General features: G+C 65.2%; 6 protein-coding genes across 6 annotated transcripts; 2 read left to right on the top strand and 4 right to left on the bottom strand.

The window, feature by feature from the left end:
- Positions 1 to 3,142: 3,142 nt before the first annotated feature.
- EMIHUDRAFT_250055 (hypothetical protein) lies at positions 3,143 to 3,704 on the bottom strand (the record flags this gene model as incomplete). Its single annotated transcript, XM_005758402.1, has 3 exons — positions 3,143 to 3,179; positions 3,261 to 3,338; positions 3,406 to 3,704. 3 exons carry the CDS (start codon positions 3,702 to 3,704, stop codon positions 3,143 to 3,145), a joined length of 414 nt encoding a protein of 137 aa, XP_005758459.1.
- An 890-nt stretch (positions 3,705 to 4,594) lies between these two features.
- EMIHUDRAFT_121377 (hypothetical protein) lies at positions 4,595 to 5,099 on the bottom strand (the record flags this gene model as incomplete). Its single annotated transcript, XM_005758403.1, has 2 exons — positions 4,595 to 4,766; positions 4,933 to 5,099. The coding sequence occupies 2 exons, from the start codon at positions 5,097 to 5,099 to the stop codon at positions 4,595 to 4,597; spliced, it is 339 nt and encodes a 112-aa protein (XP_005758460.1).
- A 2,049-nt stretch (positions 5,100 to 7,148) lies between these two features.
- EMIHUDRAFT_250058 (hypothetical protein) lies at positions 7,149 to 8,056 on the top strand (the record flags this gene model as incomplete). The annotated part of the gene is made up of 2 exons (XM_005758404.1): positions 7,149 to 7,838; positions 7,976 to 8,056. 2 exons carry the CDS (start codon positions 7,149 to 7,151, stop codon positions 8,054 to 8,056), a joined length of 771 nt encoding a protein of 256 aa, XP_005758461.1.
- EMIHUDRAFT_425453 (hypothetical protein) lies at positions 8,043 to 8,640 on the bottom strand (the record flags this gene model as incomplete). The annotated part of the gene is made up of 2 exons (XM_005758405.1): positions 8,508 to 8,640; positions 8,043 to 8,438 (listed from the first exon to the last, which is right to left on the bottom strand). A coding segment is annotated over exon 2 (291 nt), but the record flags the coding sequence as incomplete, so codon positions are not given.
- A 2,356-nt stretch (positions 8,641 to 10,996) lies between these two features.
- Positions 10,997 to 13,977, bottom strand: EMIHUDRAFT_460158 (hypothetical protein; the record flags this gene model as incomplete). Its single annotated transcript, XM_005758406.1, has 8 exons — positions 10,997 to 11,871; positions 11,955 to 12,004; positions 12,079 to 12,192; positions 12,364 to 12,592; positions 12,798 to 12,913; positions 12,994 to 13,218; positions 13,368 to 13,527; positions 13,609 to 13,977. The coding sequence occupies 5 exons, from the start codon at positions 13,975 to 13,977 to the stop codon at positions 12,389 to 12,391; spliced, it is 1,074 nt and encodes a 357-aa protein (XP_005758463.1). The 3' UTR covers positions 10,997 to 11,871; positions 11,955 to 12,004; positions 12,079 to 12,192; positions 12,364 to 12,388.
- A 271-nt stretch (positions 13,978 to 14,248) lies between these two features.
- On the top strand, positions 14,249 to 15,066 carry EMIHUDRAFT_250063 (hypothetical protein; the record flags this gene model as incomplete). The annotated part of the gene is made up of 4 exons (XM_005758407.1): positions 14,249 to 14,254; positions 14,503 to 14,543; positions 14,709 to 14,961; positions 15,046 to 15,066. 4 exons carry the CDS (start codon positions 14,249 to 14,251, stop codon positions 15,064 to 15,066), a joined length of 321 nt encoding a protein of 106 aa, XP_005758464.1.
- Positions 15,067 to 15,383: the final 317 nt, after the last annotated feature.

A 15,383-nucleotide genomic window follows, 5' to 3' on the forward strand; every position in this document is an offset into this window, starting at 1 on the left:
AGAGCACGGTCGCTCCCTATTGCCACCTTCGTTTTTGCCATCAAGCGGAAGGCCGACGGGTCCATCGACAAGTTCAAGGCACGCCTCGTCGCCGACGGAAACACGCAGAAGCATGGTGTTGACTTTGACCGCGTCTTCGCCACTGTTGTCAAGGCCCTCACCATCCGGCTCGTTCTCGCCATTGCTGCCGCGCGTGACTACAACCTCAGCTCCCTCGACATTCGCCAGGCGTACCTTCAGGCCGCCCTCGATGAGGATCTCTACATGCGCGCCCCGCCCGGCGTCAACAACCGCGGCGGAGAGCTCGTATGCAAGCTACGCCGCAGCCTCTACGGGCTCAAGCAGGCTGGTCGCGAATGGGCTCAGCTCCTCTCTTCCTTCCTCGTGTCGTGGGGCTTTGTGCGCTCGACCATCGATGTCTGCCTCTACACCTACGAGAAGGACGGCACCGTCCTGTGGGCTCTCGTCTATGTCGACGACATTCTCCTCGCCGACAACTGCCCCAACTTACGTGCGCGCTTTGTTGCCGACATCTCGCGACGCTTCCCTACCGAGGACAAGGGCGAGCTCGAGTGGATCCTCAACACCGCGATCACTCGCAACCGCGCTGCTCGTTCTCTGACCTTGTCTCAGGGCCTCTACACCGCCGACCTCGTCGCGAAGTTCGAGTCGTAATTCGATCGCTCGCGCTCGCGCCACTTCGACTCGCCGATTGAGGAAGGCCTCGAGCTCTCTCCCGCCGATCAGCCCGTTCTCGGCTCCGTCGAGTACGACGAGATGTCCAAGTTTCGCGATGCGTACATGGCCACCATCGTCGGCGGGCTCCTTTGGCTTGCGAATATGACGCGCGTCGACATCGCCTACTCCGCCTCGCAGCTCGCCCGTTTCATGACCAACCCCGGCCCGTCGCACTTTAAGGCTGCGATTCGTGTCCTCGTCTACTTGCGCGACACCGCTGACCGCGCTCTTGTCATGCGCCCTGATCCCGTCCGTGGCCTCGAGAGCTTTGTCGACTCTAGCTGGGCCACCAAGTTTTCGTGCTCCGGCGGGATGTTCTTCTACTACGGGTGCCTGTTTCATTGGTTCTCCAAGATGCAGCGCTCCGTCACGCTTTCGAGCGCCGAGGCCGAGTTCTTCGGCGCCATGCTCGCCGCCAAGAAAGTTATCTTCATCCGCGAGCTACTGATCGACCTTGGCATCCCTGTCGACGCCCCCAGCGTCATCAAGTGCGACTCCAAGTCCGCCGTCGGCATGGCCTTCGACCCCGTCGCATTCAAGAAGACCAAGCATATCCTGCGCGCCGCCGAGTTCCTCCGTGACCTTGTCGCACGCGAGGTCGTCTCTGTCGAGCACCTCCCCGGCGCTGTGATGCTCGCCGACATCCTCATCAAGGCTGCCTCTCGCGCCGTCTTTGTCGAGCTGATCAAGCAGCTCGGCACCTTTGCTGCATGATCACGTCAGTTGCGCTCTAGGGGCCCTCGCACCCCCGTGCTCTGGCCAGGAGGGGCTTTTAGCGGGGCATAACTCCCCCACAACACAGACCTTACCACGCTCTCACTCCGCGTCCTCTCCGCGAGTACTTGGAGCACTTGGAGTGCAGTCATCAACCGCACATCCAGGGCCGGGGAGCTCAGAAGCGCACCCAGCGGGCCGGATGATTGGCATCGGGTTACGGGCTAGAGAGCCCTAGCCCCGGGGGTGCGCGTTCGCAGGGCAAGGGCCTTAAAGTAAACACAGTTCTCCGAGGGTTGGACCCGCGTACCGGGTTTCCCCTTAACTGCAGGACGCCCCCTCTACTCGGAGCTAGTGGACATTACACTGGACACCACGCCCAAACAGACACTTGCTTAGTCCTCGGTCCCGGGGCTCCACCTTCGGTCCTCCCGGGGCTCCGGTTCTCCCCGATTCGCTCTCTTGCTCGCTTGCCGAGCGTCATACGACGGCCGGTGTGGTCGTTTCCCTCGTTGTTGGTGTCGCTTCCTCCGCTGCCGCCTTTCGTCTTCGCTAGCCTCTCCCAGCTCCACCGGTTCTGGGGGGGGAGGCGAAGGTGAGGGCGGAAGGCTCGGTGGAGGCGGAGAGGGCGGCGAAGGAGGAGATGGTGATGGAGGAGGCGGCCAAGGGGAGGGCGGCGGCGGTGGAGGTGGTAGGGGGGACCGCAGTGGCAGGGAGGGGTCCGGGGGCGGGGGAGGTAGGTAGGGCGGAGGAGAGGGGAGCGGCAACGGCGGTGGAAGAGGCGGAGGGGGTGATGGCGCATAGGGCGGGGGCGGTGGGGACGGCAACGGAGTTGGTGATCGCGGAGGGGGAGGTGGAGGTAAGGGCGGAGGGCTTGGTGGGGGCGGAGACGGCGGTGGCGGGGATGGTGGTGGCGGGGAGGGCAATGGCCGGTGCGACGGCGGTAGCGCAGCCGGTGTCAGGGGCGGCGGAACCGGCGATGGCGATGGCGATGGCGGTGGCGACGGAGGGGGAGGCGGGTACGGAGGGGGCGGCGGGGACGGTGGCGGCGGAGAGGAAGGCGGGGGAGAGGGTCGATGGGATGACGGTCTTGGTGGAGGCGGCCAGGGAGGGGGTTGCAGAGGCGGCGGCAACGGAGGAGGTGGAGGAGAGGGGGGCGAGGGTGATGGAGAAGGTGGCGACGGCGGCTGTGGAGAGGGAGGCGGCGGAGGGGGCGAGGGGGTTGGTGTCGGCGGCCACGGATGGGGTAACGGTGGTAACGGCGAGGGAGGGGGTGGGGGAGGTAACGGCGGCGGCGGGGGGAGCGAAGGGTGAGGTGGCAGAAGAGGTGGAGGCAGGCGAGGCGGCGGCGGGGGTTGGCACGGGGGCGGCAAAGATGGAGAGGGGGGAGGGGGGGGGAATGAGGGAGAAGGAGAGAAAGAAAGAGGAGGAGAGAGAAAGAGGGCTAGGATGGGGGGGGGAGAGAGAGGGGGCAGGGGGGGGTTTGGAATGTCCGACTCCCGGGTGGAGACACTGCCCTTTGCAGGAGTCACGTGTCCCCAACGACCGGCAGTCGGTAATGAGGTTTGGTTGGTTGAGGAAGTCGGCCTCCGGTTCCTGAAGCAGGGCAGAAATAAATAAAGGTTAGGGACGTCTCGGGCAGTTATCGCCGCGTTGAATCCCTTCGTCTGCCGGAACGATCTCCCATCGGTTATAATAACCGGCGGCAATCGATAGTCAAAGTTGGGCTCCGGAAAGCGATAGAGCGCCCGCCCATGCCCTCCGCTTGTTGTGCAGCACTCGCGGCGCGCGCGCGCCGCGGTGTTGACCAACGACCGTGCCACTGGAGGCTCCCACGCCACTCGCGGCGATCCGCATCGAGGCCGCCCGTCGGCGCAGCAAAGGCACTGCGCACTTCTGGGCAGCGCCCAGAATGCAGGGAAGGCCTTGGCGCTTCTCGCCAGCCAGGCTGACTCGGCAACCGGCACGCGAGCCGACTGCGCGTCCCGAGCCCACGGATCGGCGCCGTCGCACAGGCCCGCCAGCCGCCGCACAGCTCCAGAGAGGCCACTGGCGTTGCGCTGCACTGCTTGAAGCTGATGTTGAGGCGCTGCACTGCTCAAAGCTGCCCCGTGCGCCGCCGCGAGCGCCGCGCCGTGGCCTCGTTCTCTGGCGAGCCCCAGCACGACCCCTCGCGGCCACTCGCGCCGTTGCAGCAGCTCCGACCCCGCCACTCCGGCTCCCGAGCGCGCGACGAGCACGAGGAAGAGCATGTGCATGGGCCAAAATCAGTTACTCAGACTCTCAGTCTCTTTTCTTTCTTTCTTTCATCGACAGCTCTGACGTGCGCCTCACCACTGACGGGAAGGCCGCCAAGTGGGGCCAGCACAGGTCGCACATTGTGGCAGCAGTCAGCAGTGCATGTCTGATAGCTAGAGCAGCAGCGTCAGGCTCACCGGATCGTGTCAAGCCTCTCGCCCGGCCGGCCGCGTGCAGACGTCGGCCTGTCTGCTGTAGTCTGGAGTGATCAGTCGGCGGTCAGTACGTAGGTGCGACCGATCAGGTCGGAGTTTTCTTATCACTTTCGGTGGAGGGTCTATCTCTGAATCTGTGTGTACTCCTCTGGGGGGTGGCGGGGGCCCCCGGAGGCACCGAGCGCCGCGCAGCAGTGTGCGGAAACGGGGCTCCGGCTCCACTAGTCGTCTCCACTAGCACCGACGACTTCCCGATTAATAACGGTTATCTTAAATAGAGGGCAGATTTGGAGAGATCTCGAGGAGTACATACAGATAGACCCTCCAATCTGCAATCATCAGAGAAACCTCCAACCTGATCGGTCGTACACCGCACACTCTGACCGGCGTGTGCGGTGTGGGCCTCTTCAGGTGTGGGCCCATGGGGGTGTGGGGGCCGGGGGCCCCCGCGCCCCCCCAGAGGGGCAGATCCTCGTGGCTAGGACCTAGAGAGCGGCTAGAGGACGTCCTGCGCGGTGTGAGGTGCGTGGGAGGACCGCGGTCCGCGCACGCGCCGCCTTGCAAAACGGCCAACGCTCACCCGCCACCACAGCCTGTGACTTCAACAGCGCCGGCCAGTGACTTGTGATGCTATTGACTGCGACGTCCGATACCGTTGTCAAAAGACACCCACTCACTCTCTCCCCGCGTCAAAAGCTAAGGTCCGGCTCCACCGCAGGCAGCCGTGAGCCGCCGAGCCAAGCATCGAGCATGCGCATCTTTGCGCGCAGCTCGGCGATCGCCTCGAAGGCCGCCTCGTCCTGCGGCGCCGGCGGCTCCGTCGGGATGGTGGCGGCCGCCTCGTTCAGCAGCCGAGATATCCTGCGGCGAGCCGGCACGACGCGGTGGGGCGACGCCACGCGGGAAGGGGAGAGAGCTGCGTTGGTGCGCTCGCCTCTCTGGCAAGTGCCGTGGCGCCGGCCCTGCAGCGACGAGCGCGTTCAGCATGTCGATGCGCCCGCGGAATCGGCCGAGCTCTCGCCCCAACTCGCGCCCACGGTCGCAGCCGAGCCGCCTCCCGTCGTCCTGGCCGCTCGCCGCGCCGCGGACGGTCCCCTCTGCGTAGCCGGCGGCGAGGAAGTGCTCCTCAAGCCCGAGCGCGCCGTCGAAGGCGGCGTCGATGTCGTCGATCGCCGCTGCGGCTCGCGCCGCCATCGCGTTCAGGCCGGAGCTCCTCTCACGACACTGGGCTGGACTGACACCTCTCGTAGGGTCGGGGAAGAAAAACGCCGGCCAAAGTGCTAAAATTGGACAAAGGACAAGAAGTGTCAAAGGACAAGACGTGCTTTTAAACGCGGGGCAAAGTGCTAGAAGTGGCCGCGATGCGCCCCCTCCCCCTCGCCCTTGCAAAATCCTGCAAAGGTGGGGACGTGTCTGTCCTCGACCCAGCCCTAGCTTGGATGTCCATTTTATTTATTTATTTATTGGCCGTGGATGTGAGGTTAATGACCGCACTCCAGCCCGAGCGCCGTCGACCGCACCGACTACGGCACAGCCTCCGGCAGCGCCCGGGGCTTCGCCCAGCACCACTCGCAACAGCTCTCGCGCGCCGCCGTCTGTGGCGACGCGCAAAACATCAACAACGCTGCTCGCAACATGCGTGTCGCGCACTCATTCATGACCGGTCTCAATGTCCCACCCCCCTGCGCGCGGGCCTTCTCGTAGGCCCGCGGGTAGTCTCACCCCATCCCCAGGGCCGCCTCCAGGGCTCGCACTCAACCTCTCACAGACCAGCGCACAGCGCCATAGGAGGTATATTCTTCTCAATAACAAGGCTGTGAAAAAGTGAGGCGTGGACGTACTCGCCAGCCCAGGGTTCCGGCTCCTACCCAGCCAGAGCAGACAGGGGGTCTGTTGACCATGACTCGCACCAAAACGCCCTACCTACCTACCTATTGCGGGCGCCAACCGCCAGGCTCCGTGCCCCACCTACCTACCTATTTCCCAGGCCGCGCAGCGAAGTGAAAAAATACCCGTTAGCCCTCTGTCTGTCCCGGGCGCGTTCGCCGGCGCTGCCGTCCCGGGCGCCGCCACCGCGGGCGCCGCCGCTGCACCCGTCTCGGCTGGCGTCCCAGCCGCAGGCGACTCGTCTGGCATGGCCCCGTTCGCGGCTAAACGCGCCGTCTCCCGCGCGAGCACTTGGAGCACTTGGGGTGCAGTCATTAACCGAGCACTTGGAGCGAGCGAAGCCTTTTTTTACCCCCCCCCCACCCACCCACCAACCTCCTATTGCGGGGCCCTCTGGGGCGGTCAAATCGGTCCTACCTACCTATCGCATAATACGAGCGTCACTTTGTACCCACCCCCCCTAGTTCGTGGGGACCCCCCCGCCGGTCGGTGGTCTGCCCCCGAGGTGGACCGGACCCCCCCTCCGGTCGGTCGCTCTCTCGGCGGCGGGAGGTGTGACGACCGACCCCCCCCTCGGTCGGTGTCCTTGCCGTGAGCCCCCTCAAACGCTCTCCCTCCTTCTCGCGAACCGCCACGGGCGCTTCGAAATCGCCGATTTTCACTATGAAAACCAGTCACGCAGCCAAGCGCCAAGGAGACTCTTCGCCGAGGCCCGAGCGAGCCCGACCGCACACATATGTGGAGCATCTACGCAGTCGCAGGCCTGGTCCTGCTTGCCGTCGCTTTGTACAAGCTCTGGCAGCGCTCCAGTTCTCCACAGTACGCGCGCATCGTCAACGGGTACAGTGTGTCGCCGACGAAGCTAATCATGGACGACGACGACGAGAGCGTGGACATGGACGAGCTCGTGTTCCGACCCAATCCTGTAGAGCGTCTCGAGCTCAGCAACTGTCTCGGACGACGAGGAGTGATTAGACGGGGAGAGGTCGCTTGGTGTCTCTAGTATTTCGAGATACTAATTTATTCACAGCTGCGGCGAGCGTGTGCGGTGTGACCCTCGAGCCAACCCGACCGACCCCCCCCTCGGTCTGCGCTCCGACCGACCGGACCCCCCCTCCGGTCTGCGGTCCTCCGCGGCCGTCGACCGGACCCCCCCTGCGGTCGGTCGGTCTGCGCTGGGCGCTCAAACCGCGAACTCGGCCTGTTCACTACAAGATGACGCTCGTATAAGGTCTAACCGTGGAAACAGACCCCCCGTCTGGGTAGGAGCCGGAACCCAGAGGTAGTGGTCTGCAATCGCGGCCCCGCTCCTCCGTCTCTTTGCTTCTACACGTGACCACTTTTCGAAGACCTGTGATGCCCACGCTGCTGCTGGACGTCGTTGTCGACGAGCTCCTCACGCTGATCGCCGGCTTCCTGCCTGCCCACTCCGTGTGCGCTGCACGAGCCACCTGCCAGCGCCTGCTCCGAATCGCCAGCTCTGACCAGTTGTGGCGGCCGCTTGCGCTTTGGCTTCCAGGAATGGGCGCTGCTTATGCTACAGCAGCACCGGCTGATCCGGTGCCGTGGCGCGCCATCCTCGCGTCGTGGACGGCCTCGCACGTGGCGCACGCAGTCGACGCGGCGGCCGAGCGGCTGCAGGCCGACGGCAAGCGCGCACACAGCAGCCAGCGGCTTACGCAGGCGCGCCTAAGGCAGACACTGCAGCGGGCAGAGTCGGCGCGTACCGTGCGCGAAAGGCGTAGCGGCGAGCGGCAGCGCCTCCTTGCCGCGCATGCCGCCTGGCGCGAAGAGACCCACCAGCCGAGCTGGAGGCTTCCACAGAGAGAGGCCGCGCCGCCGCCGTGCGCGCGCAGCATCGCCGACGCGCAGCGCGCGCTTGATGAGGCCGCCCGCCATGTGCTGGTGGCGGAGGCGTCGGTCCTCCGCACCAAGCAGGAACTGCGCGCGCTGATGGGCGACATCTCGAGGATCGACGGCCAGCGGCGCCAGCTGGTGATGGCCGCCTCGCAGGCGCACAACGTGGCGCGGCGGTGCGCGGCGCAGGTGCCGAGAGGGCTTGTCGCGGAAGCGGTCGGCCACCGCGGCCGCTGCTGGCCGGTGACTCATCAGGGCGGGGGGAGCTCGTCCTCGGACCCACGAGCCATGTGACAACTGACAATTTAGAGAGGGGTCGCGGGTAGCGTTACTTTGGTGTCGGAGCCATGGTCGGAGCACGGGTGAAAAAGGAGCGCCGCCGCCCGGGAAAAAGCAAAATACATTAGCTATAACACACCTATATCGAGATATATCGTTGTGGGGTATCATCAGAAGAGACGCGAAGAGCGACGTCAGGGACGCTGCGGTCAGAGTGCGTGAGAGACGGACGGACTTATCCCCAGGACTCTCGACGGGTCTCCGATGGCCGCTTGGAAGTTCATCATGATGACTGCGCAGGGAAGGGCCCGTTCTCTCCTGGTTCTCTCGCATCGCGTCATGCTGTGTCGCGTCACGATCTGCTGGGGCGAATTCTTCTCTACCTCGGGCGCTGCTTCCGCTCATCGATCAGGTTGCCCTCCTCGTCACGCACAAACGGATTCTTTCTCGCCCGCTTCAGTTCATGAACCGGTTCAGCGCGCCGCCGCTCGGCCTCAGTCATCCGCTCGCCTACGGCGGGCTGCGCACGAATGAAGGCAAGTCCCAATGGCGGCTCTCGACCGTTCAAGTGGTGGGCACGTGGTCGAGACGGAGGCTGCAGCAGAGCCTCCTCACCCGGCTCCGCAAGGCGAAGGCCTTGCACTCCCACTCGCATCGCGGAACGAGGCCGCGCTGTGAGCCCGCCGACTGTGAGCCCGCCGAGCGACACTGCGGGCGCAATGAAGGCGAAGAGCATAAGGGCTCGCATTGCGTGGTGGCCACCACTCTTTACGACGAACTCGAGTCGAGTCGTCGTGGGCTTCGATGCCTAGTGCTTCGATGCGAGTCCCCAGCTGCAGCAAGTGTGTACTTTTTTTGCTTGCTACCTACCTACCTCTAGCCTCGCATGTCACTTCCTGTCGTCTGTTGTGTCGTTGTGCCCTTGTTTGTTTCTCTTGGCACCGTGGAGTGCTGGGGGGGGCGACAGGGAGGATATGGCCTTGAGTTATGTGTAAGCCGACTCAGGGTGTGTGGCAGCCCGCTGGCTGTGTGTCTTGTGAGCTTGTTTGTGTCTGTGTGTCGCTCGTGCGTGTCGTCATCATCTGTCTAGCGTCCACCCATACCGCGTTGGTGTCCAGTCCGAGCCTGGCTGTTCTTCACCTTTCTACCTACCTACCTACCTACCTACCTACCTACCTACCTTACTTATGGGAACCGACTTACCTACCTACCTACCTACCTTACTTATGGGAACCGACTTACCTACCTACCTACCTACCTTACTTATGGGAAACTAAAAAAGAATCACTGGATTGAAGGACTGAAGGTGGGGTACTATACCAACTAACAAAAAAACCAACTAGAGTGATGGTTGGTGGTACTCTCCTGCAACCACAGTCCTTCTTGTGACATGGCAGGCCACTCTCAAGCCCTACCAGCTTCAGATCACCCATTTGGGGAGGATCGACATCGTGATTTCCGGAAAATTTCTTTTTTTGAAAATTCCAGCTTGAAGAGAGGGAAACCCCCGACGGGAGGGCCCAGACCTACCCTACCTACCCCGTCATGAGTGCCGCCCAAGCAAAAAAAGTACACTTGCGGGCATTATTTTGTTTTGCTGCTCTCGATTTGCGCGGGTCCCCAGGTCTCCTCCAGGGCGCGAGCTGCGTTGTCGGCGTTTGTTGGTGGCGGGTGGTGTTTGTCAATGACGCCGTTAATGCTGCTCCTAACGACTACCTCCTTCTCCGTAACCACCGCGCACTCGTTACCGGCGCGTACGACGCCGCCTGGTGTACCACATGGAGCCATCGCCTATCGCACGCAGAGGCCTCGATCGCCCTCACCAACCTTGGTGGCTGTCGAGCTCGAGCAGGCAACCGCCGACCGGCTGCGACAGCTTGGGTTGGTTGGAAACTACGACAACATCTGGCTCGACACTGCAGTCACCGCCGAAAAGCCACTGAGCGAGACGCTTCCTGAGGGCGCGAACCGGATCGTCGAGAGCGGCAGGGGAACGCTCTCCGTCGGAGGCGAGACGTACCCGCTCAAGAAAGATACGGTCATCACCGTCGTTGACGGCCCCGCCGAGATGGTCTGGTCGGCGAGCGGAGACGAGGAGCTGGTGCTGCTGCTGAGCGAGTACTGGTCACCACCGCGAGTCTTTGCTCGGACTTTTGCTGCCCCGATCTGGGCATTGATGGGACTCTCCGTCTTTGCGGGCAACTTCCTGTCCGGCGGCGGGTGAGGCTGAGAGTGATCATCTAGAAAGAGAGGCGCGTGCTCGGGCGCCCGCGGCGATCAAGAGCGGCGCGGCGGGAAAAACTAACTCGCTCGTTGTCCCTGACTCGTACAGGGCGGGGACCTGTTCCTTTTTACCCATCTCCAGAGGTGTCCGTTTTATTTGTTTATTATTTATTGACTCGTTCTCAAACAGAAGTCAGAACGATGAACGTAAACAGACAAGGCGCTGCGCTAAAGGGTGTGGATGCTGGGTTGAACAAAATCGAGGGACGCGACCCACTTCGCCACAGACGGCCCCGCGCCTCGCCGCTATGACGGGCACACGCCCCGCACCGTCCGCTGTGTGCCCGTCTTTGTCCGGAGTGAAAAGTCCAACGCGCTCGTCGGTGGCGGCTTCCCTCAACCTGCGCCGCGCTCGGCGAACCTCGACAGCGCTTTCGGTGGCATGCAGCTCTTTGCGACAGATTCCTGGAGAGCAGCTCCTCTGCTGCTCACACACTCTGCACAGCTGACACAGCCTACTGTGCGGCTGCCACAGCTGTGACAGCGATGGGCTCGCCCTCACTGGCCCTCAGTCACTTGTGCTGCGGCTTGTGTGAGCGACACTGCTCGGCGACTGCCGGCACACTGTGAGACCATGGGTGTGAGGTGAAACCACGCTACCAGCGCTTGGTCACATCGGCCCCGAGGTCAGATCCATCTACTCTGTTGATGACAAGACTTGTCTACCGGCTGGAGCCGAGCAGGAGGGCTTGGCGCACAACCCCTGTTCAACTCACCCTCCACACCCCGTATATTTGCGTACTTCTCTCGCGGCTCGGCACAAAATTGAGCGATGAGAAGAGTCGGTCCGTTTTATCCGGTTGGTAGAAGAGAGGAGGCGCGCGACAAAGTCGAGAGACGAGCACACCGCCACACACACACATGAACCTGGGCCTCCCCGCTCTCTTCACTCTTGCTCTTGATGTTGACGCTTAACCCCTCCCAGCTCCCCCACAATTCCCCGCTGTGTGTGTGCGCAAGCGCATGCGCTGCGGCCGCAGCGCATGCGCACACATACTGGGGCGCACGGGATGGGGCGCACGAGGCCCACCGGCACCGCGCGGCATGTGGCTACTGCACGCACCAGGCGGGCCCGCGGTGGGCTGGCCACATTCTGCACGAGGCATGCTAGCAGATGGAGGGCTCCGCCCCCTCCCACGCGACCGCCGCGTCCTTCCACCGCGTACTCAGCACCGCCGCCAGCCCGCGCGGCTCGAGCGGCACTCCGCGCGCGCCGCCCGGCGTGAGCGACACGCGCGTCAGGCAGCGCTTGTGCTCGTGGCCACGCGACGAGAGGCCGTTATAATGGAAGAGCGTCACTATACCGCCGGCGGCAGCGGCGGCCGCTGCCGCGGCCGCCGCCGCCTCCTCCCGGACCGCCGCTTCCGCCGCCGCTCGCGCAGCCTCGGCGCCAACCACGGCGGCCGCTGCGGCTGCGGCGTCGGCGTCGGCGGTGGGCAGAGGCACGGCGGCCGCCGCCGCCGTGGCAGCGGCGAGGAGGGCGGACGCCTTTGGGTGGCGCGGCAGCGTCGCGCGCTGGAAGGCGTCCCACGTCACGATGAGGAGCGAGTCGGGGTCCACCTCCTTGCGCAGCGTGTCGTAGTCCGGCAGCACGCCGCTGTACTCTGGCGGGAGGGAGGAGACGAGCGGGCGCAGCGCCTCGATCGAGACGAAGCCTTGCCTGAGGATGTGTCGTGGACGCGTCGTGGACGCGTCGTGGACGCGCCTCCCCCCTCGCCGACGGGGCGGGCAAGCAGCTCGCACCCGTCCCCGTCGAACTCTGCGAACCGGCGCTGCAGCTCCTCTTCGAGCGCCTGCAAGGTCCAAGGCACGAGGCAGCGCTGGGGCCTCCGCGGCGGTGGGCGCGGCCAAGGGCGGCAGGGCGCGCCTCGAGTGCGGACGGCGCGGCGGCGGAGGCCGAGGTGGCAAAGAGGATGGAGTAGTGCGTCTGTGACGCGACCACCCAGATCGGGCTCGAGGGGCACTTGAGCCGCGACCCAACCTGCGCGGGGGAAAGGCAGAGCATGTCGGCAGGAGGGCAGGGCGGGACGGACGGACGGACGGACGGACGGAGGGACGGGGGTGAGACGGACGGACGGACGGACGGGGGTGGGAAGGACGGACGGACGGGGGTGGGACAGACGGAGGGACGGGGGTGGGAAGGTGGCGCGACCTCGACGTAGCGCAGCGCCTCTAGCTCAGAGAGAAGGCCGACGGGCGGCGTCGCGCGGATGCCGCGCAGCACGAAGCCGCCGCCGAGGTTCCTCTCTCCGTCGAATAGGTGGGCGACCTACGGCGGCTCCGCAGGCGGGTCCGGGAGACAGGCTCCGCCCCCCGGGCTCCTCTCTCCGTTCCAAGAGGCGCTGCGCCGCTGCGCCGGTCAGCATCAGGCTGAGAGCCTCCTGCGGCGCGGTGGTTGGGGCTAGGGTGGGGGGTGTCGGGTGGGGGGTACCGGTAGCGGCTTGGGCTCGGGCGGAGAGCCTCCTGCGGCGGATGGGGTTCGGGCGGGGCTCTCGGCTTCCGGCTCGCGTTTCGGGAGCGGCAAAAGGGTCAAGCCAGTCAGAGGCAGCCGCGGGGACTGCGCGGGTTTCGGGTCTAGGCGGCGTCCTGCGCGCAATGGCCAAAGGTCGGGTCGAGCAGCGGCGCCTCGCCGTCGTCGCGCTCCGCCGCCACCAGAGCCAGCCCGCGCGTGAGCAAGACCGAGCAGAGGAAGCCGAGCGCACCTGCAAGGGGGCGGCACAACCCAAGTGTGAGCCGCGCTGACCTCTCCGGACCGGCAAGCCCACGCCGCCGCCAGACGCACCGCTCCCGCCCCGCAGCCGAGACGCGCGCGCGGAGAGCAGCGCCCGCGTCTCCTCCCAGCTCCGCGCCTCCGCCGCCGCGCCCGCGATGGCACCGACCGCTTCGTGCAGCGGCGGCGGGTCTGCAGCCTCTGAAGCAGCCTCTGCCGCCTCCTCCGCCAGCGCCACGACGGAGACGCCTCGCGGCGGCGGCACGCCCTCGGCGCCGCTGGGCGCGACGGCGGCCTGCACGGAGGGAGGCGGGGAGGGAGGTGGAGAGGGAGGAGGAGAGGGGAGGTGGGGAGGGAGGGGCTAGAGAAGAGGTGGGGACGGACGAAGGGGTCGGTGTAATCGCGGGCGCGGCGGCGGAGGCGTGGAGATGGGAGGAGCCTGGATCGCCACCAAATATCTGTGAGCCCGCAGGGCAGCGCCTCGGCCGCCGCCTCGGACGGCGCCGCCAGAGCCTCCTCGCTCGCCTCTCCGAGCCACGACTGCGCGCCCTGCAGCTTGCGCGCGCGCGGCTCCGGGTCAAAGAGCAGCCGGCGCAGCGTGAAGGCCTGGAGACGGGCGCGAAATCTGGCTGAGGGTGTGGGTACGTGCGAGGGGCTTTGGGGACCGAGGCACGGCCGGGGATATACTCGCGCCTGCGCCGCGGCGAGCACCGCACACGGCCCGCCTTGGTTCTGCGCGAGGCCGGCCGTGAAGGCGGGTGCGTCGCCGTCCCCGGAGGCGGCCGGCGCCGCAGCAAAACTGATGCCCTGCCCGAGCCACTGCTGCGCAACGGCAGGAGACGTCTCGCCAAATATGACGGCGAGCAGCGCCGCCGTCGCCGAGTCGGCAGCCCCACCACCGACGGCACAGCCGCCGCTCGCGCTCTCTGTTGCGAGAGAGAGCGCGAGCGCACGACGGAGCTCGTCGTCGTCGTCCTGCCTCGGCGACTGCTGCTGGAGGGAGAGCGCGAGCGCCGCCTCCAGCTCCTCCTGCTCTGTCCGCCGCGCCGTCGTCATCTCGAAACACAGTGGAAAGCGGTGCGACGAAAGAGAATTTCACCTGCGCTCCTCCTCCTCCTCCTCCTCCTCCTCCTCCTCCTCCTCCTCCTCCTCCTCCTCCTCCTCCTCCTCTGTACATCCTCCTCCTCCTCCTCCTCCTCCTCCTCCTCCTCCTCCTCCTCCTCCTCCTCCTCCTTCCTCGTCCTCCTCCTCGTCCTCCTCGTCCTCCTCGTCCTCGTCCTCGTCCTCGTCCACGTCCTCCTCCTCCTCCTCCTCCTCCTCCTCCTGTATGTATGTATGTAGGAAGGTGAAGAACAGCCAGGCTCGGACTGGACACCAACGCGGTATGGGTGGACGCTGGACAGACAGATGATGACGACACGCACGAGCGACACACAGACACAAAACAAGCTCACAAGACACACAGCCAGCTGGCTGCCACACACCCTGAGTTGGCGTACACATAACTCAGGTCCAAATTCTTCCTGTCGCCCCCCCCTTTATCCAAGGTGCAAACTCCTTCTCCTGTATGTATGTATGTAGGAAGGTGAAGAACAGCCAGGCTCGGACTGGACACCAACGCGGTATGGGTGGACGCTGGACAGACAGATGATGACGACACGCACGAGTGAGACACAGACACAAAACAAGCTCACAAGACACACAGCCAGCTGGCTGCCACACACCCTGAGTTGGCGTACACATAACTCAGGTCCAAATTCTTCCTGTCGCCCCCCCCTTTATCCAAGGTGCAAAGCGATACTCCTAAATCAAAAAATAAAAAGAAATTCGCCGCGGAGGGCGCGCGCGCACGGCAGCCTGCCCACGGCCCGGCCGCTCATCGTGATCATGCTCGCCACAATCCTCCGCGAGATTGACGCCGGCATCGCCATCTTCATCGCCGTCGCTACAGCCATCCTGCTCAAGGAGTGCGCCGAGGCGGTCGCGGGCAGCGCTGGCGCGGGGGACCGTGGCTCGCTCGGAATTGCCGCGCTGCTGCTGGTGTCGTCCGCAGGCCGGATATCGGCGCGCCGCGCCGCGCGCGCTGCGACGCCAAAGCCCGTGCTTGCGGTCGACCTCGACGAGGTGTGCTGCGGCTATCGGTAAAACAAAGGCTTCGCTCGCGCGGGAGACGGCGCGTTTAGCCGCGAACGGGGCCATGCCAGACGAGTCGCCTGCGGCTGGGACGCCAGCCGAGACGGGTGCGGCGGCGGCGCCCGCGGTGGCGGCGCCCGGGACGGCAGCGCCGGCGAACGCGCCCGGGACAGACAGAGGGTAACGGGTATTTTTTCACTTCGCTGCGCGGCCTGGGAAATAGGTAGGTAGGTGGGGCACGGAGCCTGGCGGTTGGCGCCCGCAATAGGTAGGTAGGAAGGGCGTTTTGGTGCGAGTCATGGTCAACAGACCCCCTGTCTGGGTAGGAG

Source organism: Emiliania huxleyi, assembly GCF_000372725.1.
Source record: "Emiliania huxleyi CCMP1516 unplaced genomic scaffold EMIHUscaffold_866, whole genome shotgun sequence".
Classification (NCBI taxonomy): Eukaryota; Haptophyta; order Isochrysidales; family Noelaerhabdaceae; genus Emiliania; species Emiliania huxleyi.